The sequence below is a fragment of the Branchiostoma lanceolatum genome, chromosome 5, assembly GCF_035083965.1.
Source record: "Branchiostoma lanceolatum isolate klBraLanc5 chromosome 5, klBraLanc5.hap2, whole genome shotgun sequence".
Taxonomy (NCBI): domain Eukaryota; kingdom Metazoa; phylum Chordata; class Leptocardii; order Amphioxiformes; family Branchiostomatidae; genus Branchiostoma; species Branchiostoma lanceolatum.
In genome coordinates this window covers 6648877-6666607 of record NC_089726.1, presented here as the reverse complement: position 1 = coordinate 6666607, position 17731 = coordinate 6648877, and the positions used below count along the sequence as shown (strand labels likewise).

Sequence of the window (17731 nt, the reverse complement as noted above, 5' to 3'; positions counted from 1 at the left end):
TCGATGTTAGGCTATGTGTAAACGGGGCTTAAAACACGTCACCTGAGAGAGAGTATGAGATGGTGTCCCCATCGTCCCCGTCTGTGACGCTTACGGCGACGTCCCACGTCACCGTCGTGCCAAACGCCTGGTTCTCGTCGACGCTGCCGGAGTACGCCGACGCCGAGAACGTCGGCATCTCGTCGATGACGTCGTTGACAGTGACGGTCAGCGTGGACTCTGCCGACAGGGGCGTTCCTGACGTGTCGTCCTCAACTCTGGAAGGGAATATCGTAGGTACACTGTATGTGTGCTGTTTGTATATCTAGTTTTAACGACAACACTTATTACCTAGCCTGATATCCACTTTATCATACCTCCAGTCCGCTCCTGCCGAAAGCTTTTCCACCCATTAATAGAAGCTTCATTGACGCAACAAAATGTACTTTTGTACGGTCAACTATGTAAGTTACAGATAGACGTACAAAATACATGTTGGCTAACATAAAACAAAACGACGTAACTTGAAGTGTCTTCTAACAGTGAACGTCTGTTCGCCCTCGTAGTGTAGCGGTTAGTGAAATCAAACGTTAAATATTACATCTCAGTCAGAGTTGTGGGCTATGTTATAAAACATGTTAAAATCCACACAACTTACGCAACTTGACGCAATCCTCACCTGAGCGTCAGCGTGCACCTCTAACGACACAATCATCACCTGAGCGTTAGCGTGTACGTCTAACGACGCAATCCTCACCTGAGCGTTAGTGTGTACGTCTGTTCGCTCTCGTAGTCCAGCGCCGCCCCCACCTGCACCACGCCGCCGCTCAGCTGAAACTTGTCCGACGGCGTCTGGCTGACGATGGTGTACGTCAGGGTCTGGGCGGGCTCGTCCGGGTCGGCGGCGCTCAGCGTGTAGACCGCCGTGCCCACCGACACGTCCTCCGGTACGGCCCGGGAGGCGGGTAGGTTAGAGAAGGTCGGTGGTTCGGCAGCGTCCGTCACCATAATGGTCACCGTAGCCTGGTCTGTGTGGAGAGATACAAGGGGTGATCAATAAGTTCTGCACCGCACCAAGAAATAAAGTGCACAGCTGATATTTGGGGGCAAGTATAAAGCCTTCTGTGGATGCCTGCAAAAATCAAAAACATTATTATCATTACTTTGCAGGCAACACCCAGTTATGCTAGGTGAGAGAGAAGGGGAAAAACATGGACAATTGAGCTGAAACCTGAGGTGTGCGGGCCAACTTGCTCTGCTGAAGGCCCATTTTCTATTTCCATGAAAAATGGAGATATAGTTTTGAGTGTGTCTGTTTGTCTGTCTGTCTGTTTGTCTGTTTGTGTTTCCGCACCACTCCAGTCAGCATAACTCAAGAGCCTCTTGATGGATTACAATGGTATTTGGTATGTGGGCGGGTGTTCAAGGTCGATTTTGGGCCCCCTGGTATGTGACCTTGGTACTGTAGTAGAACTGCAATTTCTGTATCCTTTGACCTGGACGTGCTGTGGTCTTGATTTTTGGTGGCAGCTTGTGATGGGTAGGGGGACTTGAGCAGATGAAAAGTTTTATAACAGGAACAAATTTCAATTCCTCTCCAACCATGTTGTGAAGTTGGCACCCAGAAATGCATGATGTACCAACTGCAGAATTTACATATACGTGCACGCTGACAGAAGACCGAATCGCTAAAAATTTTCACCATAAAAGTTTTAACTGTACTATGATATTTTACTGTATATATAGTTGTGGTATAGTACGGTATTTGCTGTACTTCACAGCGCAATTCAGGCATCCAATCCAATGGTGACCTGTTATCATTTGTAAGCATTTGTAAACATTTGTAAGCATTTGTAAACATTTGTAAACAATTGTAAACTTTTGTTAACTTTTGTAAACATTTGTTAACTTTTGTAAACATTTGTAAACTTTTGTAAACATTTGTAAACTTTTGCAAACTTTTGTAAACATTTGTAAACTTTTGTAAACTTTTGTAAACTTTTGTAAACATTTGTAAACTTTTGTAAACTTTTGTAAACTTTTGTAAACTTTTGTAAACATTTGTAAACTTTTGTAAACTTTTTTAAACATTTGTAAACTTTTGTAAACTTTTGCAAACTTTTGTTAACATTTTAAAACTTTTGTAAACATTTTTAAACTTTTGTAAACTTATGTAAACTTTTGTAAACGTTTGTAAACTTTTGTAAACTTTTGTAAACTTTTGTAAACATTTGAGGATATAGTTTTGGGTGTGTCTGTGTGTGTTTCCGGACTACTATAAGCAGCATAACTTAAAAACCTCTTGATATGATGGATTACGATGTAATTTGGTATGTGGGCGGGTGTTGTGAAGCCAAAATTCAAGGTCGATTTTGGGCCCCTTGGTTTGTAAGGTACTGCAGCAGAACTTGATTTTTTTCTATCTTTTCACCTATGGTCTTAATTTTTGTTTGTGGCAGATAGCTTGTGATGTAATGAAGAAGTGGTGTAGGTTTGGGCTCCCTGGCAGCTTGTTCTGGAACTGCTGGGGCGTTATTGTGAAAATCTTCTAAGGAGAGTAACTGATAAGAGGAACGTTGGATTTCCATGATAGTTGGTATGCAGGTAGGTTGGACAGAGATGTACATAATGAAGTGCAAATTATGCTAATTGGGGTTTAATTTGCATAACTAATGAGGAAAATCTATATTTGCAGTGTTTTCAATCATAAGACTCAAATGCATGTAACATGTGTAGTTTATGGCAAGTGGAGCATCAACAGATACCAATTATGCAAATGAATTCATAATTTGCATAATCAATGCAAAAGCGCCATGATTCATCTAAGTGGTAAATAATATTACTGTCAATATTGCGACATGTGTAAGTTTGTTAAAGGTGTTTATGACCAAGCATATAATATGTAAACGTGTAAGTCATTTGCAAAAACAGAATAGTTCATGGAGAAATGAGGTCTACGAACTCTTGTTCTTTATTTGAAATACCAAGGGAATTCTCATCAAGCATTTTTATTTCATGCGGATTCATGACATAATGAACTTTACCCACATAGCTCTGATCACAGTTAACCCTTGTTTTTTTCCGCCACTTACCTACTGATTTTCAAAAGCCGACGTCGACTGGAAAGTAATAACTACAATGAGTTGAAATTTGGTGGATACTGATAAAATACTCCATACCATATACTAATGTTAGGGTTGTCGTTAGGATTAGGGGCAAGGTAGGGTAGTAAGATACACAAGATAAGAGTTACTCAAGCAACTGGATAATTTTGTAAACGGCCAGACTTTTTCGACAGCACCCGCTGTCTTTTGTCAGTGACTGAACCAGAATTTGGAGTTCACCAGCTATTGATCCAAAACTCTGAATTGATATGTTAACAAAATTATCCAGTTGCTGAGGTAACTGTTACCTAGCGTATCTACTACTGTCTTTTTGGGCAAAATCTTTGTGCTTTTCAATATCAACAGTAAAAAAAGCTCTCACCTGTGACGCCGGTGATGTCGTTCGCCCGTACAGTCACTACGTACATGCTGGTAGTCTCGTAGTCCAAACTGGTGGACGAAGCCACGGTCACCTGTATAGGCAAAACATTTCCAAGTTGAAATTGTTTGATACAAGGGGGGGGGGGGGTCAGAAAGAAATGTCATTAGTATCATAGAGGATTCGTTTTTGTAATGAGTTGAAACTTGGCACAAATGTAAAGGCACACATCTTCTTGAGACTGAAAGATCGCAATTTGTCATTCTGACTTTTGTGAGCGATTGAGTCGATTTCAAAATGACCACACCCACACCTGCTATGATACTAATGGAAATACTTTCTGACTCACCCTCGTATAACCTGGTATCCATCCTATTCTAGCACCGGGTTTCTCCTCTGATCACTTCCCGCTGACTACTTTGCCATCCGTCCCCATTTATAAACGTTTTGCTTCGGCCCTTACGCCCTACATCATTTCAGGTATCGAATGCTTCGAAGAACTAGAAGCAGTGAAACGGGATCGAACTTCGGAATGCCTGTTCGAACCCGGTTACCATGCCGTTGCTAGGACCTTACGGTTCGGAGCTAATCTTCTGTTACGTCACTTATAACGTTAGTGTTTACATGTTCTCGTACATTTTCCGTGTAAGGCCATGAGGATTCGATTATACGGATGACATCCTCCCTATAGAAACATCAAAACTGATGCGAGCTTGCGAAAATACTTTCATTACGGAATCTTAGTGGTCAGGAAGGTTGAGCAAATGACTACACACAAAGGGTATGGTATGCAGAACAATAAATTTCTTTCATTTCTCCTTTTTGTTCATTGAATCTACAATTGACTTTGGCATTCTCTGACATCAGTATCCGTTTTCCGATATTTTTTTGCAATTTGATTTATGGCATATATTTGCTCATTTTGAAACTGCTTTGTACGATTTACAGTATGGTCGAAATCGTTTGTTTTTTCCTTTTAATTTTGTAAACGGACAAAAATTGATGCTCGCCGATGTCACGTTATATCCTAGAGGCTAGGGATGTGATGATGTATCTGTCTGCTTTCGTCCGTCCGTCCATCTGTCTGTCTGTCTGTCTGTCTATCTGTCTGTCTGCCTGTCTTTCTGTCTGTGTGTCTGTTCGTTTTTTATTTTTTTTATTTGTTTGTTTGCTTGTTAGAATCTCACCGCCCCCGTGGAGTCCACTTGGAAAGGTGAGCCGACGGGACTGATGATCTCGAACGGCGTGGTCCCGCCGCTGGTTGTCCACGTCACTGTGACGTCACCAGACGTGATGACGTAATCACCAGCCGAGGCGTCCTCGCCCACTGTGTATGACGCACTGCTGTAGGTGAACGTCACCGCTAAGGTGGAAAGAAAATATATGCAAATGTTATTATGCTCTTGGGTAAGATCTTTGAACATCGTCAACACTCTTTACAACTGCCTGCTTCTATATCTTATGTTTCCTTTTTTTACAAATTGGAATACAATATACCACAGAGACATGGCGAGCTTAGGAAACGCAGGGATCATTGGGGAAAGGGATTATAAAGTTTCGTTTAGTGTGGATTTTGTTTAGTAATTTGTAGACGTAGGGAGTATAGCCAATGTTTTTTTATTGTTATATAAGTAAAGTATATCATATCAGACAAAAGTCTTTGTTTTTTGGTGGTTATACGTCATGCACCTTTTGGTACGTGTGCTATGCCATTTTTCTTTGTTACGTGTAAACTTGAATACAGCAAGATTTAAGAAAGGGAAAATGCGGACAGCCTCTGTATCTATGCGTTGTTATTATGATGTACGGTTCATTGCTCTGAGTTCTTACAGATTTCTACTCTCCAAGCAGAGGAGGTGTTCCGGCTGTTTTTTTACGTGTTTTTAGGCGTTTTTGTCGGGCTTTCTACTTTGTCTTTTTTTAATGTCTCTTCAAACACCACGAGACAAATGACAGAGTAGAAAGCCTGACAAAAACGCCTAAAACACGTAAAAAAACAGTCGGAACGCCTCCTCTGCTTGAAGAATTACAGATTTCCCAGAAACCTAACTGGAAAGAAATGATTTCCAAAGAATCGCGCTATAGTTGCCGGCCCAGCATCTGGCCCCGGCCTTCAGCGGGAAGGGGCCATAAATGCCCGGACAGCGGAGTTTTCGTTACACAGACTATGATCAGGCTATCAATAATAGGGGATGACAAGCGTAAACTTGCGGACATCAGACACATGTAGCTAGCAATATCTTTGTTGTAACTGTCGTCTATGCAACTGCTTCTAAGTATCTCAAAGCGTTTTTTTATTGCCATGTGTCTTCCTCGCTCCACTCACCAGCACAATAAAAAAACCGCCATACTTTGTAGTAGATCTATCTCAAAGTCTCTACAATACAAAGGAAGCCAATGGTCGCTATGGAAACGGGCTGTGCTTTCACCCCAACAAGACAGAGGTGATTGACTTCTATCTAAAGGGTGCAAAATCGTCCATGAGGACACAAAGACATCTATACGGTCCTCTGATATCTATACTTTTTGTGCCCAGTCCCTGTTGCCATGGATACGGCACAAACTGCCGACCACCCACAATTGAACACCCGTCCGGCTCTTAAGGTTAACGTTGCGTCATTGAAAAGGCTCTTAAGGTGCCATTCGGGCATGCGAAAAGCTTTCTTTCTTTACGTTACCGCACACACAAAACTTCTGTTTTCTACCGCGACAGTACAGGTTTGTATACATGTAGCAAAGATACACATGATAGAACGTTACTCTACTTTCAACCGCAGCAATCTAACGCTAGTTTACAATTAAAGAAGCAAACGTTACAAGCTCTTGCTATCAGAATTCTGTTACTTGCGAGACGTCTTTTGCAACAACCGCGGTAACGTATACAAGACACTTGACACGCCTTGCTCTGTTCTCTTTTCTTAAACACAAACAGAGAAATCGGTGTCTCCCGGCCGAGCGGTCACTATCGGAACGGCTAAAGTTACAACGCAAACAACCAGAAAAGTGAGAAAGAATGTCCAGAAAGGTGATCTACAACTTTTGTTTGCACAGAAGACGGCGGTATGTCTCTTTCAGCCCACCCCCACTTGTGGGTCTTATGTATGATTTTCTCGTGGTTGGTAAAATTGTAACACTGTGCGCGATTTGTCGCAAGTAACGTATCGCTACATTTCCACAAATTCGATACAGAAGATAAACACATCTAAGTTGCAACGTAAACACGTAACGACTAGACGTTAGACAAAAAGAGGGCATGGCAGTCATAAATCATTCTGAATGTGACAGATGTGATGTAGTCAGTGTCATCTACGTCACTTTAAACGTCAGGTGAAAACAGGAACGTAACGTTTTATCAGTGACATCGTGTGGCGCAATCGGTAGGGTGTTTCGCCCACAACCGAGAGGTCTCGGGTTCGAAACCATCCATATGCCCTGATGTTGTGCCCTTGGGAATAGCACTTATATACCCGACTTTCCTCACTTTCCGGTGTAAATGAGTACCTAGCGTCGGTTAGGGACGTCCCTCGGATATGACGTTAAATGGAGGTCCCGTGTTTGAGGAGAGCCACACCTCGAGCACGTTAAAGAACCGACCGCACTTAGCGAAAAGAGTAGGGGTCCTTCCCGGTGTGAGTGGTTCAAAATTGATGCCATCGTTTTCCAACATGTTCTCGTCATTTCCGTTGCAAGAGAAAAAGGTGATATAAACAGAACCACCAAACCTAGGTTCCCTTTATGTCGATACCCTGTTACTAGTATGTTGATGGCCGACTCTAAATAAAAGACGATCCCTTTCCTCCTACCGACCCTCAGTTTTTTCAAGACCGTTAACGGAAACACAACATGAATTTTCCTGGGCCAAAGAGAACAGAGACTCAGACAGTCTACTAGGGGGTGAGTAAAAGTGGTGTAAGGACCCCTGTGTGGACGGGTGTTCCAACAAGCGGCGCCCTTGAACGACGCGTTTGAAATTGAGCTGTTCCAGATGGAACCTTTAGAAGTGACGGTTAACAGGTTAAACTTGACGTTCTGGAGTGCTGACGTCATGTCTCCCGTTCCCTGTCGGCACATGTCTGTGTTTCCACCTCATTAGCGAACTCTCTTGACAAACCCAACTTTCAAATTTTGCAATAACACATAACGTTACGTAGTAGATGTAACGTTAAGTGTATTTCCTCCTATACTTTAAACGACATGACTGCATCTACATACTCCACAAATTATCCGTTAAATGGTACTACGAGATTGCAATTATCTTATGTTGTAAAAACAAATATTCTGACATGCGAGTTGAGAGGATGTTTGCATGATTGCACACTAAAAGGGATAATTGGCACAGAGTAACATCATTCATAAACCTGTTCTATAGAGTACAATGTACACTATACAACAGGCTTGTAATCAAACATGTAGAAGTCACCCAAGTCGTTTTGATATGATCTGAATGGATCCAGGTATGTCACGTTCTTGATGTAGGCTAACAACACCCTCAGGCCTATAAAAAATGCAGTGTTTTCGGTTACCCGACCGACCCTAGCAAAAACCTACCGACCAGCCTTTTTGTCTGTTGGCCGCTGACAAGGGAAATAATATTTTTATCTGGCATTTGAGTTCTGAAATTAGAAACAGAATTCCTGTATTTCACACACTGTAAACAGAAGGATTCGTTGAACAGTCGGTGTAAAAACATGTAGTAAATATTGCACTTTAAAGTTGTTCTGTTTATCTATATACTTGTACAAGTAAGTACAATGTATATCTGTATGGTCACAATATGATGTTGAAAATACCAGTGCATTTCAGTTTTACGTTTCTAAATTGTATTTGTTGGATCGCTCCTGCCAAAGTCAAAATTTTTATTTTTATTTAAAAAAAAGAGAACCTACTTCCCTGCGTGCCGACCTTATTTTGCAAGGCCTCGTCGCTGATTTTCATCAGAGCGGCTTCATGTGATATACAAGCTGTACATTTGCACATTGCACCTCCCTGTTTCACGAATAGGTGGACGATTTTTTCGCCTCACAGACAAATTGAATTTACACCTCACCTGTTTACAGATGTCGACAGGTGTACGTACCTAAGGTACTCAGGGGTGAACTGTCATAAAGGACTAGACACTTCGGCTTAGTCATTGCCCCAGCAATAACACCTGCAGAGTCGGTAGAAATGCCGCAGATCGTTCATATGTGACTTACCCGTCCACCTGCACTTGATTCTAGATAACTTAAAGTGGCGTAATACACCTGTAGGACGTTTGAGACTTACCTGAGCATGCTGTCGTCAAGATCAGAAGTAGCAGACACCGGAAAAAAATCCTGGCCATCTTAGACGACATCTTGCATTCTTAGATCACTCGTGTGCTCCATCGTGTTGCTGTAGAATGTTAGCGTTAACTCGGCCCTTCCGTGATTCGACAGGTTGTTGTCTAATATATGCCGTCGTCAAGCAGAAACTAAGAAGTACAAATCTAAACACGGCAAACTTCTTTGGAGATCCAGAGATCCTTTAAGTCCAGATGATACGTCTTCCCGTCACCTCGCCAAAGTCTTGAAAGTTGCTGGCTTGTTTCAAGATGTCGCCATGGTTCGTTTGTGACGCAAGGGGGGCTACGTGAGGGTGGTGGCGTGTTACTCAAGGACCCATCCGGGCATACATTAATGGTGCAACCCTATCCTCCAAGGGTGGTCACAGAATTGACTACTTCACCACACGGGCGCTGCAGTGTCGCGGCATTCCGCTGGAGGCGTTTTTGACTGTCGACACGCTACCATTGCTGATGTGTTTGGAAATTTGAGACATTGTTGCAAGGCTGTTCGGCTAACTTACCACCGTGTCGAATGTAAACAATGGAAATGGTTCGGTTATTTCAGAACAACGCACAAACCACGCAACCTTCGAACTGAGTTTGTTCCTTTTTTCAGAGGTAGTGGCGCAAGAAAATGAGGCGAGGACAATGCCACCTCACACTTTCATAATCTTGGCCCTCTCTCAATTTATAAAAAAAAAAATGAAAGAAAAAAGAGGGTGGCAAGGAAGGAAGGAATGAAAGAAAGATATGATACGATAGATTTGATTGAATAATTTTTTAAGTGTCCTAATGGTCACCGGTAGACTAGACGTGTGGGGCATGGGATACCCCCTGGCAGGTTCGTTCACCTGCCCTCCAAAAGATTGTAAATATGAGTACGAAATGACAATATATAGGAATATAATTTATTTTATAAAACAGGAGCGCTATATACCACATGTTAGGTGTCATGGCATCCCATTTGTAAATACTTCATCAGCGGCAATGCTCTCCCAAGGGAGGAATAAAGTACAAGAAGAAGAAGAAAGAAAGACGAAGAAGGATAGTAGGAAGGTAGGTTAACTCTTTCTTCCACGTGTCCAAGATGCAAGCGGATCTCATCAAACACGTGATATGACGGACGTGTTACAGTGAACTTTAACCTCTGACAGATATAGATATTAAGTAAACTAAACATAGTTGTTTGAACAGTGTTCAGGTCGTGGGAAGTTGTTATCTGAGTAAGAAGTCTTGTTACAACATTCCAGTTAGAGAACGGTGTGTTTTCTCCACACCAGTACGCGATGTCTCAGTCCAGCGGTCCGCAGACTCCTCAGGGGGTGCCCTACGCTACCTTGCCTCACCTGGTGAACGCACACGGACAACACCTGTTCCGTAAGGACTGGGAGCCGACCCTGCAGCCAGGACAGAGCCCCAGGTACCAGCACTACGTATACTCTCCACGCACATGTATGACCGAGGCGGTATCGGGACGTTTCGGTACCTTGACATGACTCCTAGTAAACCAGGACAGTTCGGCACCAGACCTAGGACGGGTTAGGGTTAGGTTGGACTTAGGGTTAACCCCCCTGGACTTGCTGTTTATTGTCAGTATTGCATACGGCCGGAAAACCGCCTCATGGCGTAACACACCAGGTTTGTACTGAACAGTACAAACTGCATATCTGGACAGATTAATCTATTTGGAAAGACCCCTACTCTTTTCGATAAGTGTGGTGGCTTCTTTTACGTGCCAGGGGTGTGGCTCTCGATCCTCAAACACGGGACCTCCATTTAACGTCCTATCTCGAGGGACGTCCCTAACCTAATCTAGGTCCACTTGTTTTACCTTAGTGAAGTGAGGAAATTCGACTTATAATTAAGTGCCTTTCCCAACGAGACAAGTCAGGGGACCCAGAGCCAAACACCCTGCCATTACGCCACCGCCACGCCACGACTAGTAATTGACTTGTGCCGAATCGTCCTGATAGGCTTAGTATACTATTGCTCTCGATACTTACTTTCGATACGGCTACCTTTAACGGGTCCGCTATAGTCCTACCGTAGGGGTGGTTCAGAAGAAGAAAAAGAACGTTATTGCACGATAATTGTACATGGTACAATGCATGGCAACAACTATCAAACATAGCATAAGATAGAGGTATTGAATAAAATCTAGCATCCTAATTACTAATACAATAAGGGCTAGCAAAACGCATTTGGTATAGTATTAAAATCGAGTGGGGCTGATCATGAGTTTCGGTATTTTTCTAATGACAGAGCAGTCTTTTATACATCTACCTATTTTGCATTAACAGTTCAGTGTGGGTCTGCCTGGCCAGCACTATAAACGCAGAACAAAATCTCAATGAATCTGAAATTTTCTAGAATGATTTTGTTTCTTCTGTGTCCTCCCCCCCCCCCAGGGCACTTGTATTTCTGTCACATGGCTTCAAGCAAAACTGTTTACAGTACGACGAGTTTGCCAAGCAAATGGCGACATGTGGACTAAAGGTTTTCTCTCATGACCACGGTGAGTTTCGTTGTGTTACAGAATCAAATTGATGTAATACTCAATCGTCGTTAGTCATAGTATTTGTCATTATTGATGTCGCTAAAACAACTTTGCAAAACTCTATGACATCTTTATGAGATGTTTTCTTCCGTTGCTTTGCCTTCCCTTTTTTACGTCCGAGAAGGAGGCTGTATGACTGGTTTGTATGACCGGTTTATTTGCAACACACATACCATCGCAGCCTTTCCTGGCTGAATTGGTGTATGAGACATGATTCATTAAAATTCATTCAATAACTGTACAATTCTTACAATAATACTACGCTTCATAAAAAACTACAATTCATTCAATAAGTCTACGCTAAAGGGTAAGGCAGTCTTTCTAAATCTAGAAATTCTGCATCTGAACTGTGTGAAGTCGTCCTTTGACCTTAAGGCCCTGTCACACTTGCGCGTATAATCAAGTGCGTATGAGTTGCGCATGAACATTTTTTGTTTGTTTATGTAAAGTTTGCAGGGAAGAAGCTGTTTTCTACTTTGACCCACCATTGTGCAGCCTAGGTATCGAACCAAAGAAATGACTTCTTCGGCTGCAGACTTAACCTAAAGCAAAAATTTGTTAATACGCAACTCATGCGGACTTGCATATACGCACAAGTGTGACAGGGCCCTTAGGTCTCTACAGTGAACACTTCCCCGTTTCGGAGGGAGCCAATGAGAGAAGGTTCGAGGATTTAGAGATCGACCGTGCGAAATTTCACACAAAGATTACGCCGTCTCAGGTACAGGGGAGTGAGTGACAGCTGTTCTTGTGCTCTGTCATAGCTAACATAGTTTTTACCTAGAATTATCCTGCACGCCCTCTTTTGTACAGCTACTATGTAGTTTCTAGGTTCACCTACTTCAGGGTATTGCGATTGGTTGGGTCTGTGTCAGTTCGCAGCAATAAGTCAAGATCTCTTTGATGTATTTGCATAAGGTACTTTGGCATGTTGTCTGCTAGTAAGGGCGAGATGATACACGTTGATTTTGGGCACCGTGGCAGTATTTTTTCTCTGTTAACGTTCTTAAACTTTGTTTAAAAAAATCTAGACCAGCCGTGACGTAATCTTCCTTAATGATTTGGAGGGACAGAGGGACAGATATATATATACGCACAGACAAGGCAGAAATAGTCCTCTGTAGCCTCCGATGCAGACTCCTCCCGGCTGTTTTCTTTTTCAAGTTACAATTTTTATACTATTACATTTTTTCTTTCTTATTGCTTCTTTCCCGGCCAGCAATAAGAAAAAAAATGTAAAAGTATAAAAACTGTAACTTGAAAAAGAAAACAGCCGGGAGGAGTCTGCATCGGAGGCTAAGTCCTCTGCTCCTTTTTGTGTGAAGCAATAAGAATGTTGTTACCTTCGCCGAGAAGGTTATGCAGAGGGTAGCGTTTGTTTGTCTGTTTGTTTGTCTGTTTGTAGTGGCACAGGATAACTCAAGAATGCCTTGATGGATTGTCTTGATATTTGGTATGTTGGTAGGTTTTGATGAGACCTAAAAACGATGAGATTTTGGGCCCCCTAGCGGCTTCTTACGGTACTGCAGCGGAACTTCCTGTTTTGATATCTCGTGTTCTGGACATGCTATGGAACTTATTTTTGAGTGGTAGATAGATCTTTGGACAGAGAGTAAGTGGTGTGGGTTTGGGCCCCCTAGCGGCTTTTTTGGAACTGCAGGAGCAGGTTTTGCGTCTGACTTTGAAAGGGAATAACTCAAGAAGGGCTTGATGGATGGTAATGATTTTTGGTAGGTAGATAGCTTGAGTGATGATGTACATGATTAGACACTTCTTATTCAAATCAGTATCTAATTTGCATAATTAATGAGGAAAGTTTATACATCCGCCAAATTCCATGATAGGACTCTGAAACATGTGACATATGTAACTGAGGAAGAGAAAAATATTAATTGATATGAACTATGCAAATGAAGACCTCATTTGCATAATTAATGAGAAAATACTATAACATGATGGCCTTGATGGATGGTCATGATTTTTGGTATGTGGATAGCTTTTGTGATGCTTAGTATGATTGGACGATAATTATGCAAATCAGATTCTAATTTGCATAATTAATGAGGCAACTTTAAAAATCCGCTTTGTTCCATGATATGACAATTCAAATTGTAACTGAGGAAGAGAGGACTGTTGATAGATAGAAAATATGCAAATGTGGGCCTTATTTGCATACTTAATGAGTAACCTCTATTATTCCACACTGGCAAAAGACGGCAATTTCACACATTTAATCCTTTTTTGTGGCATCGGGACGTTATGTGAATGTGAACATCGTTGAATCAAATTATGCTTATAAGGGCCTCATTTGCATAATTGATGATAAATTTCTTCAGCTCATACTTTGGACATGTTATATTTTAAGACAATGAACTGGTATGATTTATGATTGATGAGAAACACTCCTAATACGTCAGTCATAAAGGTTAAAATCATTTGGCGAAGGTATGAGGTCGTGGAACTCTAGTTGTTATTGTTATCATCATTTTAGAAATTCCTCTGTAGTATATCAGGTGGAAAGAGACTTTTAAAAAATATTCTCATACGCATGTCTGTTTCTGTGGCAGTTGGCCACGGTCAGAGCCAGGGCTATCGCGCTGACGTCACGTCCTTTGACGTCTATGTGGATGACGTCATCCAACATGTCTGCCAAGTACGCCGCCGACATCCGGGCATTCCTGTCTTCTGTGTGGGACACTCCATGGTGAGGATGTCTTTGTCACTTCTGAAAGTTAAGGGCAAATCTTCCAACATCTGCTTGGAGATATAGGAGAAGTTAAATCGTACAAAAACAACAACAACAATGATAATGATAAGGTAGATTAGTCTGGTAGAGTAGACTCTGGCTTCAATTTACAAACACGATCTTAATCTTAATCATACTGGACATGTTCAGAACACGAGATATCAAAACGGAAAGTTCCACTTAAGTACCTTAGAAAGCGACTTGGGTGGATAGGGGGCATTATCGAACTTACCCTCTCACCAAATATCATAGATCCATCCACAGCAGCTTCACGAGTTATGTTTTCCACACACACAGGGGGCTCTCGTTACCATTCTCGTGTCCCTCAAACGTCCCGATCTGCTGGCTGGTGTGGTCTGTACCGGAGCTTCTCTCAGAGCCAACGGGGAACCTGTCGGCTGGCAAGTACGTTTGTGTCCATTCTTGCTATTATAAAAACAAGTGAAGAAGAACAAATAGTATTGTTGGTGTTTTGTTATCTTGTCTCTTCTTTCGCCCAATCAGCCTCTAGCCTGACAGCGAGAGATGTTGTAACACAGGCTAGACAACAAACAATCATGTATTGGTATCACCACAATGGGAGTGGAAGAAATATATTTATTCTGAAAAACAAATGTCTGATATAAGCTTAGGTTGCGAGGATGACAAATATATCACCGTATCACCTGTTACAAAGCCTATACTATTTTTGCTGGTCGCCGCCATGTTGCTTGTTTGTTTGTTTGTTTCTCCGTCATGTTTGTTTGCTTGTTGAGTTGTCTATCAATACTAGTAGACTGTAGTGTTGTAATGCATTTGCTCGCGGGTTTTCCGTTAATATTTCCTCTATCAGAATGAATGTTTACGGGTTTTTGTTTTGTTTAGCTCTTATGTCTTAAGGTTCTGGCGTATTTTTATCCATTGCGGATCATCCCCGGTACGACAGGGCGCCGCAATCCAGCCACAAGAAACCCCGAAAAGGTACCCATGGGTTTCATATTTTTGTTCAAGCAGATGTAGGGTTTTACGTGTGTTTTGAGGCGTTATATGTAAAAGTTAAAACAGAGGCGAAGACACTAAAAAGACATAGAAAACGCCTCAAAACCGCGTAACAACAATAAGCCGAAGTCTACATCTGGTTGGAGATCATAATTAGCAACAAACTAGCTCATCTTTAATTATGACCAAGCAGATTTACAAAGACATCACCAAGAAGTTTTATAACTGACTTGAAAATATCACTCAGATTTCTGTGTTCCATCTTAATTCTTAATGATAATAATAATAATAAGTTTATTGCAAGTTCTTGCCCGTAGGCTAATTGCAAGTACATGTAACATGGAAGGACGGACAGACAATTGATAACAATATAGCATGTGACTTTTCTAGTCTAAAAACTAACACTAAATTCTATCTTATTTGGGTTTGACTTCTTTTTCCGAGACAGTGGAAGACGGCTGATCCCACTTTTTCTATGATGTGTGGGTTTTGTAATGTTAACAGGAAAGTAGTTTTCTTTTTGCCTGTTAACATGGAGAACACAAGCATGTTGTCGCTCGGATTTTTGCTTCCCCCTGTTTTCCTCCTGGATTTCTGATAACCTGTAATGCAACTTACGTGCGTTTGTTCGTTTCGTCTCTCCTCAAAAGATGGACAGCGACGTAAAGGACCCGTTGAATCGCCATGAGTTCGGCAACCGCTTCCGCGTCACCGTTGAAGGTTGCTCGGCGATAGAGCGGGCGGTGGCCGGGGCGGCCTCCTTCACGTCCCCCGTGCTGCTGTTACACGGCGGGGACGACCCCATGGTACCTCCGGCTGCGTCCACACACTTCTACGAAATCATCGGCAGCGAGGACAAACAGATAAAGGTAACATTTTATGGTCCTTATCGCATACGAGCAATCGGCCGTAACATACCGGTATCTGTTTTCCAAACTCTGTCGGGATTAGGGATGTGTCGGGATTAGGCATATGTCGGGATTAGGACCGTTCCCGTTAGGTTTGCTTTACAGTGCTGTTTTGTTTTGCTTTCTCCTTGCATCGAGATATGTTTTTGTATGCTCCCTTGTTGTTATCAGTCTTTGCCCAACCTGACTTTTATTTTCTTTTTTCCTATCTTCTTTTTTTTACCATTCTTACCCAGTAACGGATGTGGCCACAAATTTGCTACTCTCCAAGCAGATGTTGGGCTCCGGCTTTTTTTGGCCTCTTTTTGTGGATTTTAACGGGCTTTCTAAGTTGTCAGGTTTTCCTTTGGCTGACGGACAAAACGAACACCTGACAAAATAGAGAACCGACAAAAAACGCATAAAAAGACGTTCAAAACAAGTTGCAGCCTAACCTCTGCTTAGAGAGTACAAATTCGCCACCTTTTTTTTCCTGTCGGATTTTTTTGTCAAAATTCTTTTATTATCGCATTTTGCAACACTAGCGGTTGTTGTTCTGTTCGTCCGTCCGTTCGTTCACTCGGTCGCTGGGCCGCTCGGTCGTTTGAATGTACAGTTACAGCAGTATCTTGGCATGCCGTTTGCAGATGTATCCCGGTTTGTCGCATGAAATAATCCACGAGTTACCGGAGGACGCGGCTGCGGTCCGCAAAGACATCATCGACTGGATCATTGACAGGCTGCCATCCTCATAGTTCTCGGTAGGAGGCGCTGACCCCTTGAAGAGACCGTGACAGCTCTACATCATATGTGTTCTGTAGATGTCGGTTCAATGCATAGATAAATTTCTTTGTTTTACTTGAACAAAATGTCACCAAAAATCATTTAAGCCTTCACCGTAATCTCAAATTGCTAGAAAACGTGGAATATTTTTTTTTACAATATCACATTCACTGGCAACACTGAAACATAAGTCGTCACAATGGTCTAAGACTGTTACTCTCCAGGCAGAGGAGTGGGTCCGGCTGGTTTTTGATGTTTTTAGGCGTTTTTGTCGGGCTTTCTATTATGTCCCGTTTTCTTTATGTCGCGTTTGCGACATAAAGAAAACGGGACAAAATCGCCTAAAAACACGTCAAAAACCAGCCGGACCCACTCCTACTGCTTGGAGAGTATTAGACTGCACAGACTGTAAGCAGCATAAAAAGTGTGCGCAAACTATATTGCACATATGTCCCAGCTGCGCAGTTCAATGTTTTCACGTAACTTGTATGAAGCTGAAACTCAAATGCTTAACAGCCACTCAGTATGTCCTTCCTTTGGCCCTCATAATATGTAGCCACTGTCAAAGGAGACTCCCTGCCTAGGGTTCTATATAACGTTACAGGCTATAGATACAGATACTGCAAACGATTCTGTAAATAAACACGATTCTAAACATGATTCAGTGAAAGTTTCTTGTCTATCACATGAGTTCCACATGGAGAATGATGTGTTCTCGCGTCATAGTGACTCTCACTTTATATTTCCATCTCACTATTTCCGCTTCAAAATCAGTTTCCTTCATAGTATAAAAGGGTGCGGGTTCAGGGACCGAGTACTCCACTTATCATAGGACAATCATATATGCAGTGTCATAGTGTATAAGTTATAAAACGAACCAAAAGTCCGTTGTGACCGACTTTTGTTTAATTGATGACACTTTCAACCACTCAACATCTAGAGTATAGAAATCGATGACCATTTTAGAGAGATTTGAAAAATCTAGTCTCCCCCTACGGTTGTCAAGAATGGAC

General features: G+C 42.1%; 3 protein-coding genes across 3 annotated transcripts; 1 reads left to right on the top strand and 2 right to left on the bottom strand.

The window, feature by feature from the left end:
* Positions 1 to 28: 28 nt before the first annotated feature.
* LOC136435001 (cadherin-2-like) lies at positions 29 to 1006 on the bottom strand. Its single transcript, XM_066428160.1, has 2 exons — positions 737 to 1006; positions 29 to 257 (listed from the first exon to the last, which is right to left on the bottom strand). Exons 1-2 carry the CDS (start codon positions 985 to 987, stop codon positions 29 to 31), a joined length of 480 nt encoding a protein of 159 aa, XP_066284257.1. The 5' UTR covers positions 988 to 1006.
* Positions 1007 to 3081: 2075 nt separating this feature from the next.
* LOC136435000 (uncharacterized) lies at positions 3082 to 9262 on the bottom strand. Its single transcript, XM_066428159.1, has 4 exons — positions 8728 to 9262; positions 4650 to 4825; positions 3466 to 3556; positions 3082 to 3098 (listed from the first exon to the last, which is right to left on the bottom strand). The coding sequence occupies exons 1-4, from the start codon at positions 8795 to 8797 to the stop codon at positions 3082 to 3084; spliced, it is 354 nt and encodes a 117-aa protein (XP_066284256.1). The 5' UTR covers positions 8798 to 9262.
* A 218-nt stretch (positions 9263 to 9480) lies between these two features.
* LOC136434671 (monoglyceride lipase-like) lies at positions 9481 to 17378 on the top strand. Its single transcript, XM_066427651.1, has 7 exons — positions 9481 to 10187; positions 11176 to 11282; positions 13892 to 14028; positions 14368 to 14475; positions 14935 to 15030; positions 15699 to 15917; positions 16583 to 17378. The coding sequence occupies exons 1-7, from the start codon at positions 10054 to 10056 to the stop codon at positions 16688 to 16690; spliced, it is 909 nt and encodes a 302-aa protein (XP_066283748.1). The 5' UTR covers positions 9481 to 10053; the 3' UTR covers positions 16691 to 17378.
* Positions 17379 to 17731: the final 353 nt, after the last annotated feature.

Bases quoted from the DNA above. Each gene is read 5' to 3' on its own strand.
- LOC136435001 (XM_066428160.1), bottom strand. From the start codon at position 987: ATGGTGACGGACGCTGCCGAACCACCGACCTTCTCTAACCTACCCGCC. The intron at 258-736 runs GTGAGGATTGCG...ATTCCCTTCCAG, and splicing joins ACGTACACACTAACGCTCAG to AGTTGAGGACGACACGTCAG.
- LOC136435000 (XM_066428159.1), bottom strand. From the start codon at position 8,797: ATGTCGTCTAAGATGGCCAGGATTTTTTTCCGGTGTCTGCTACTTCTG. The intron at 4,826-8,727 runs GTAAGTCTCAAA...TTTCCACCTTAG, and splicing joins CTTGACGACAGCATGCTCAG to CGGTGACGTTCACCTACAGC. The intron at 3,557-4,649 runs GTGAGATTCTAA...TTGCCTATACAG, and splicing joins AAGTGGACTCCACGGGGGCG to GTGACCGTGGCTTCGTCCAC.
- LOC136434671 (XM_066427651.1), top strand. From the start codon at position 10,054: ATGTCTCAGTCCAGCGGTCCGCAGACTCCTCAGGGGGTGCCCTACGCT. The intron at 14,029-14,367 runs GTGAGGATGTCT...CCACACACACAG, and splicing joins TCTGTGTGGGACACTCCATG to GGGGCTCTCGTTACCATTCT. The intron at 15,918-16,582 runs GTAACATTTTAT...TGCCGTTTGCAG, and splicing joins GCGAGGACAAACAGATAAAG to ATGTATCCCGGTTTGTCGCA.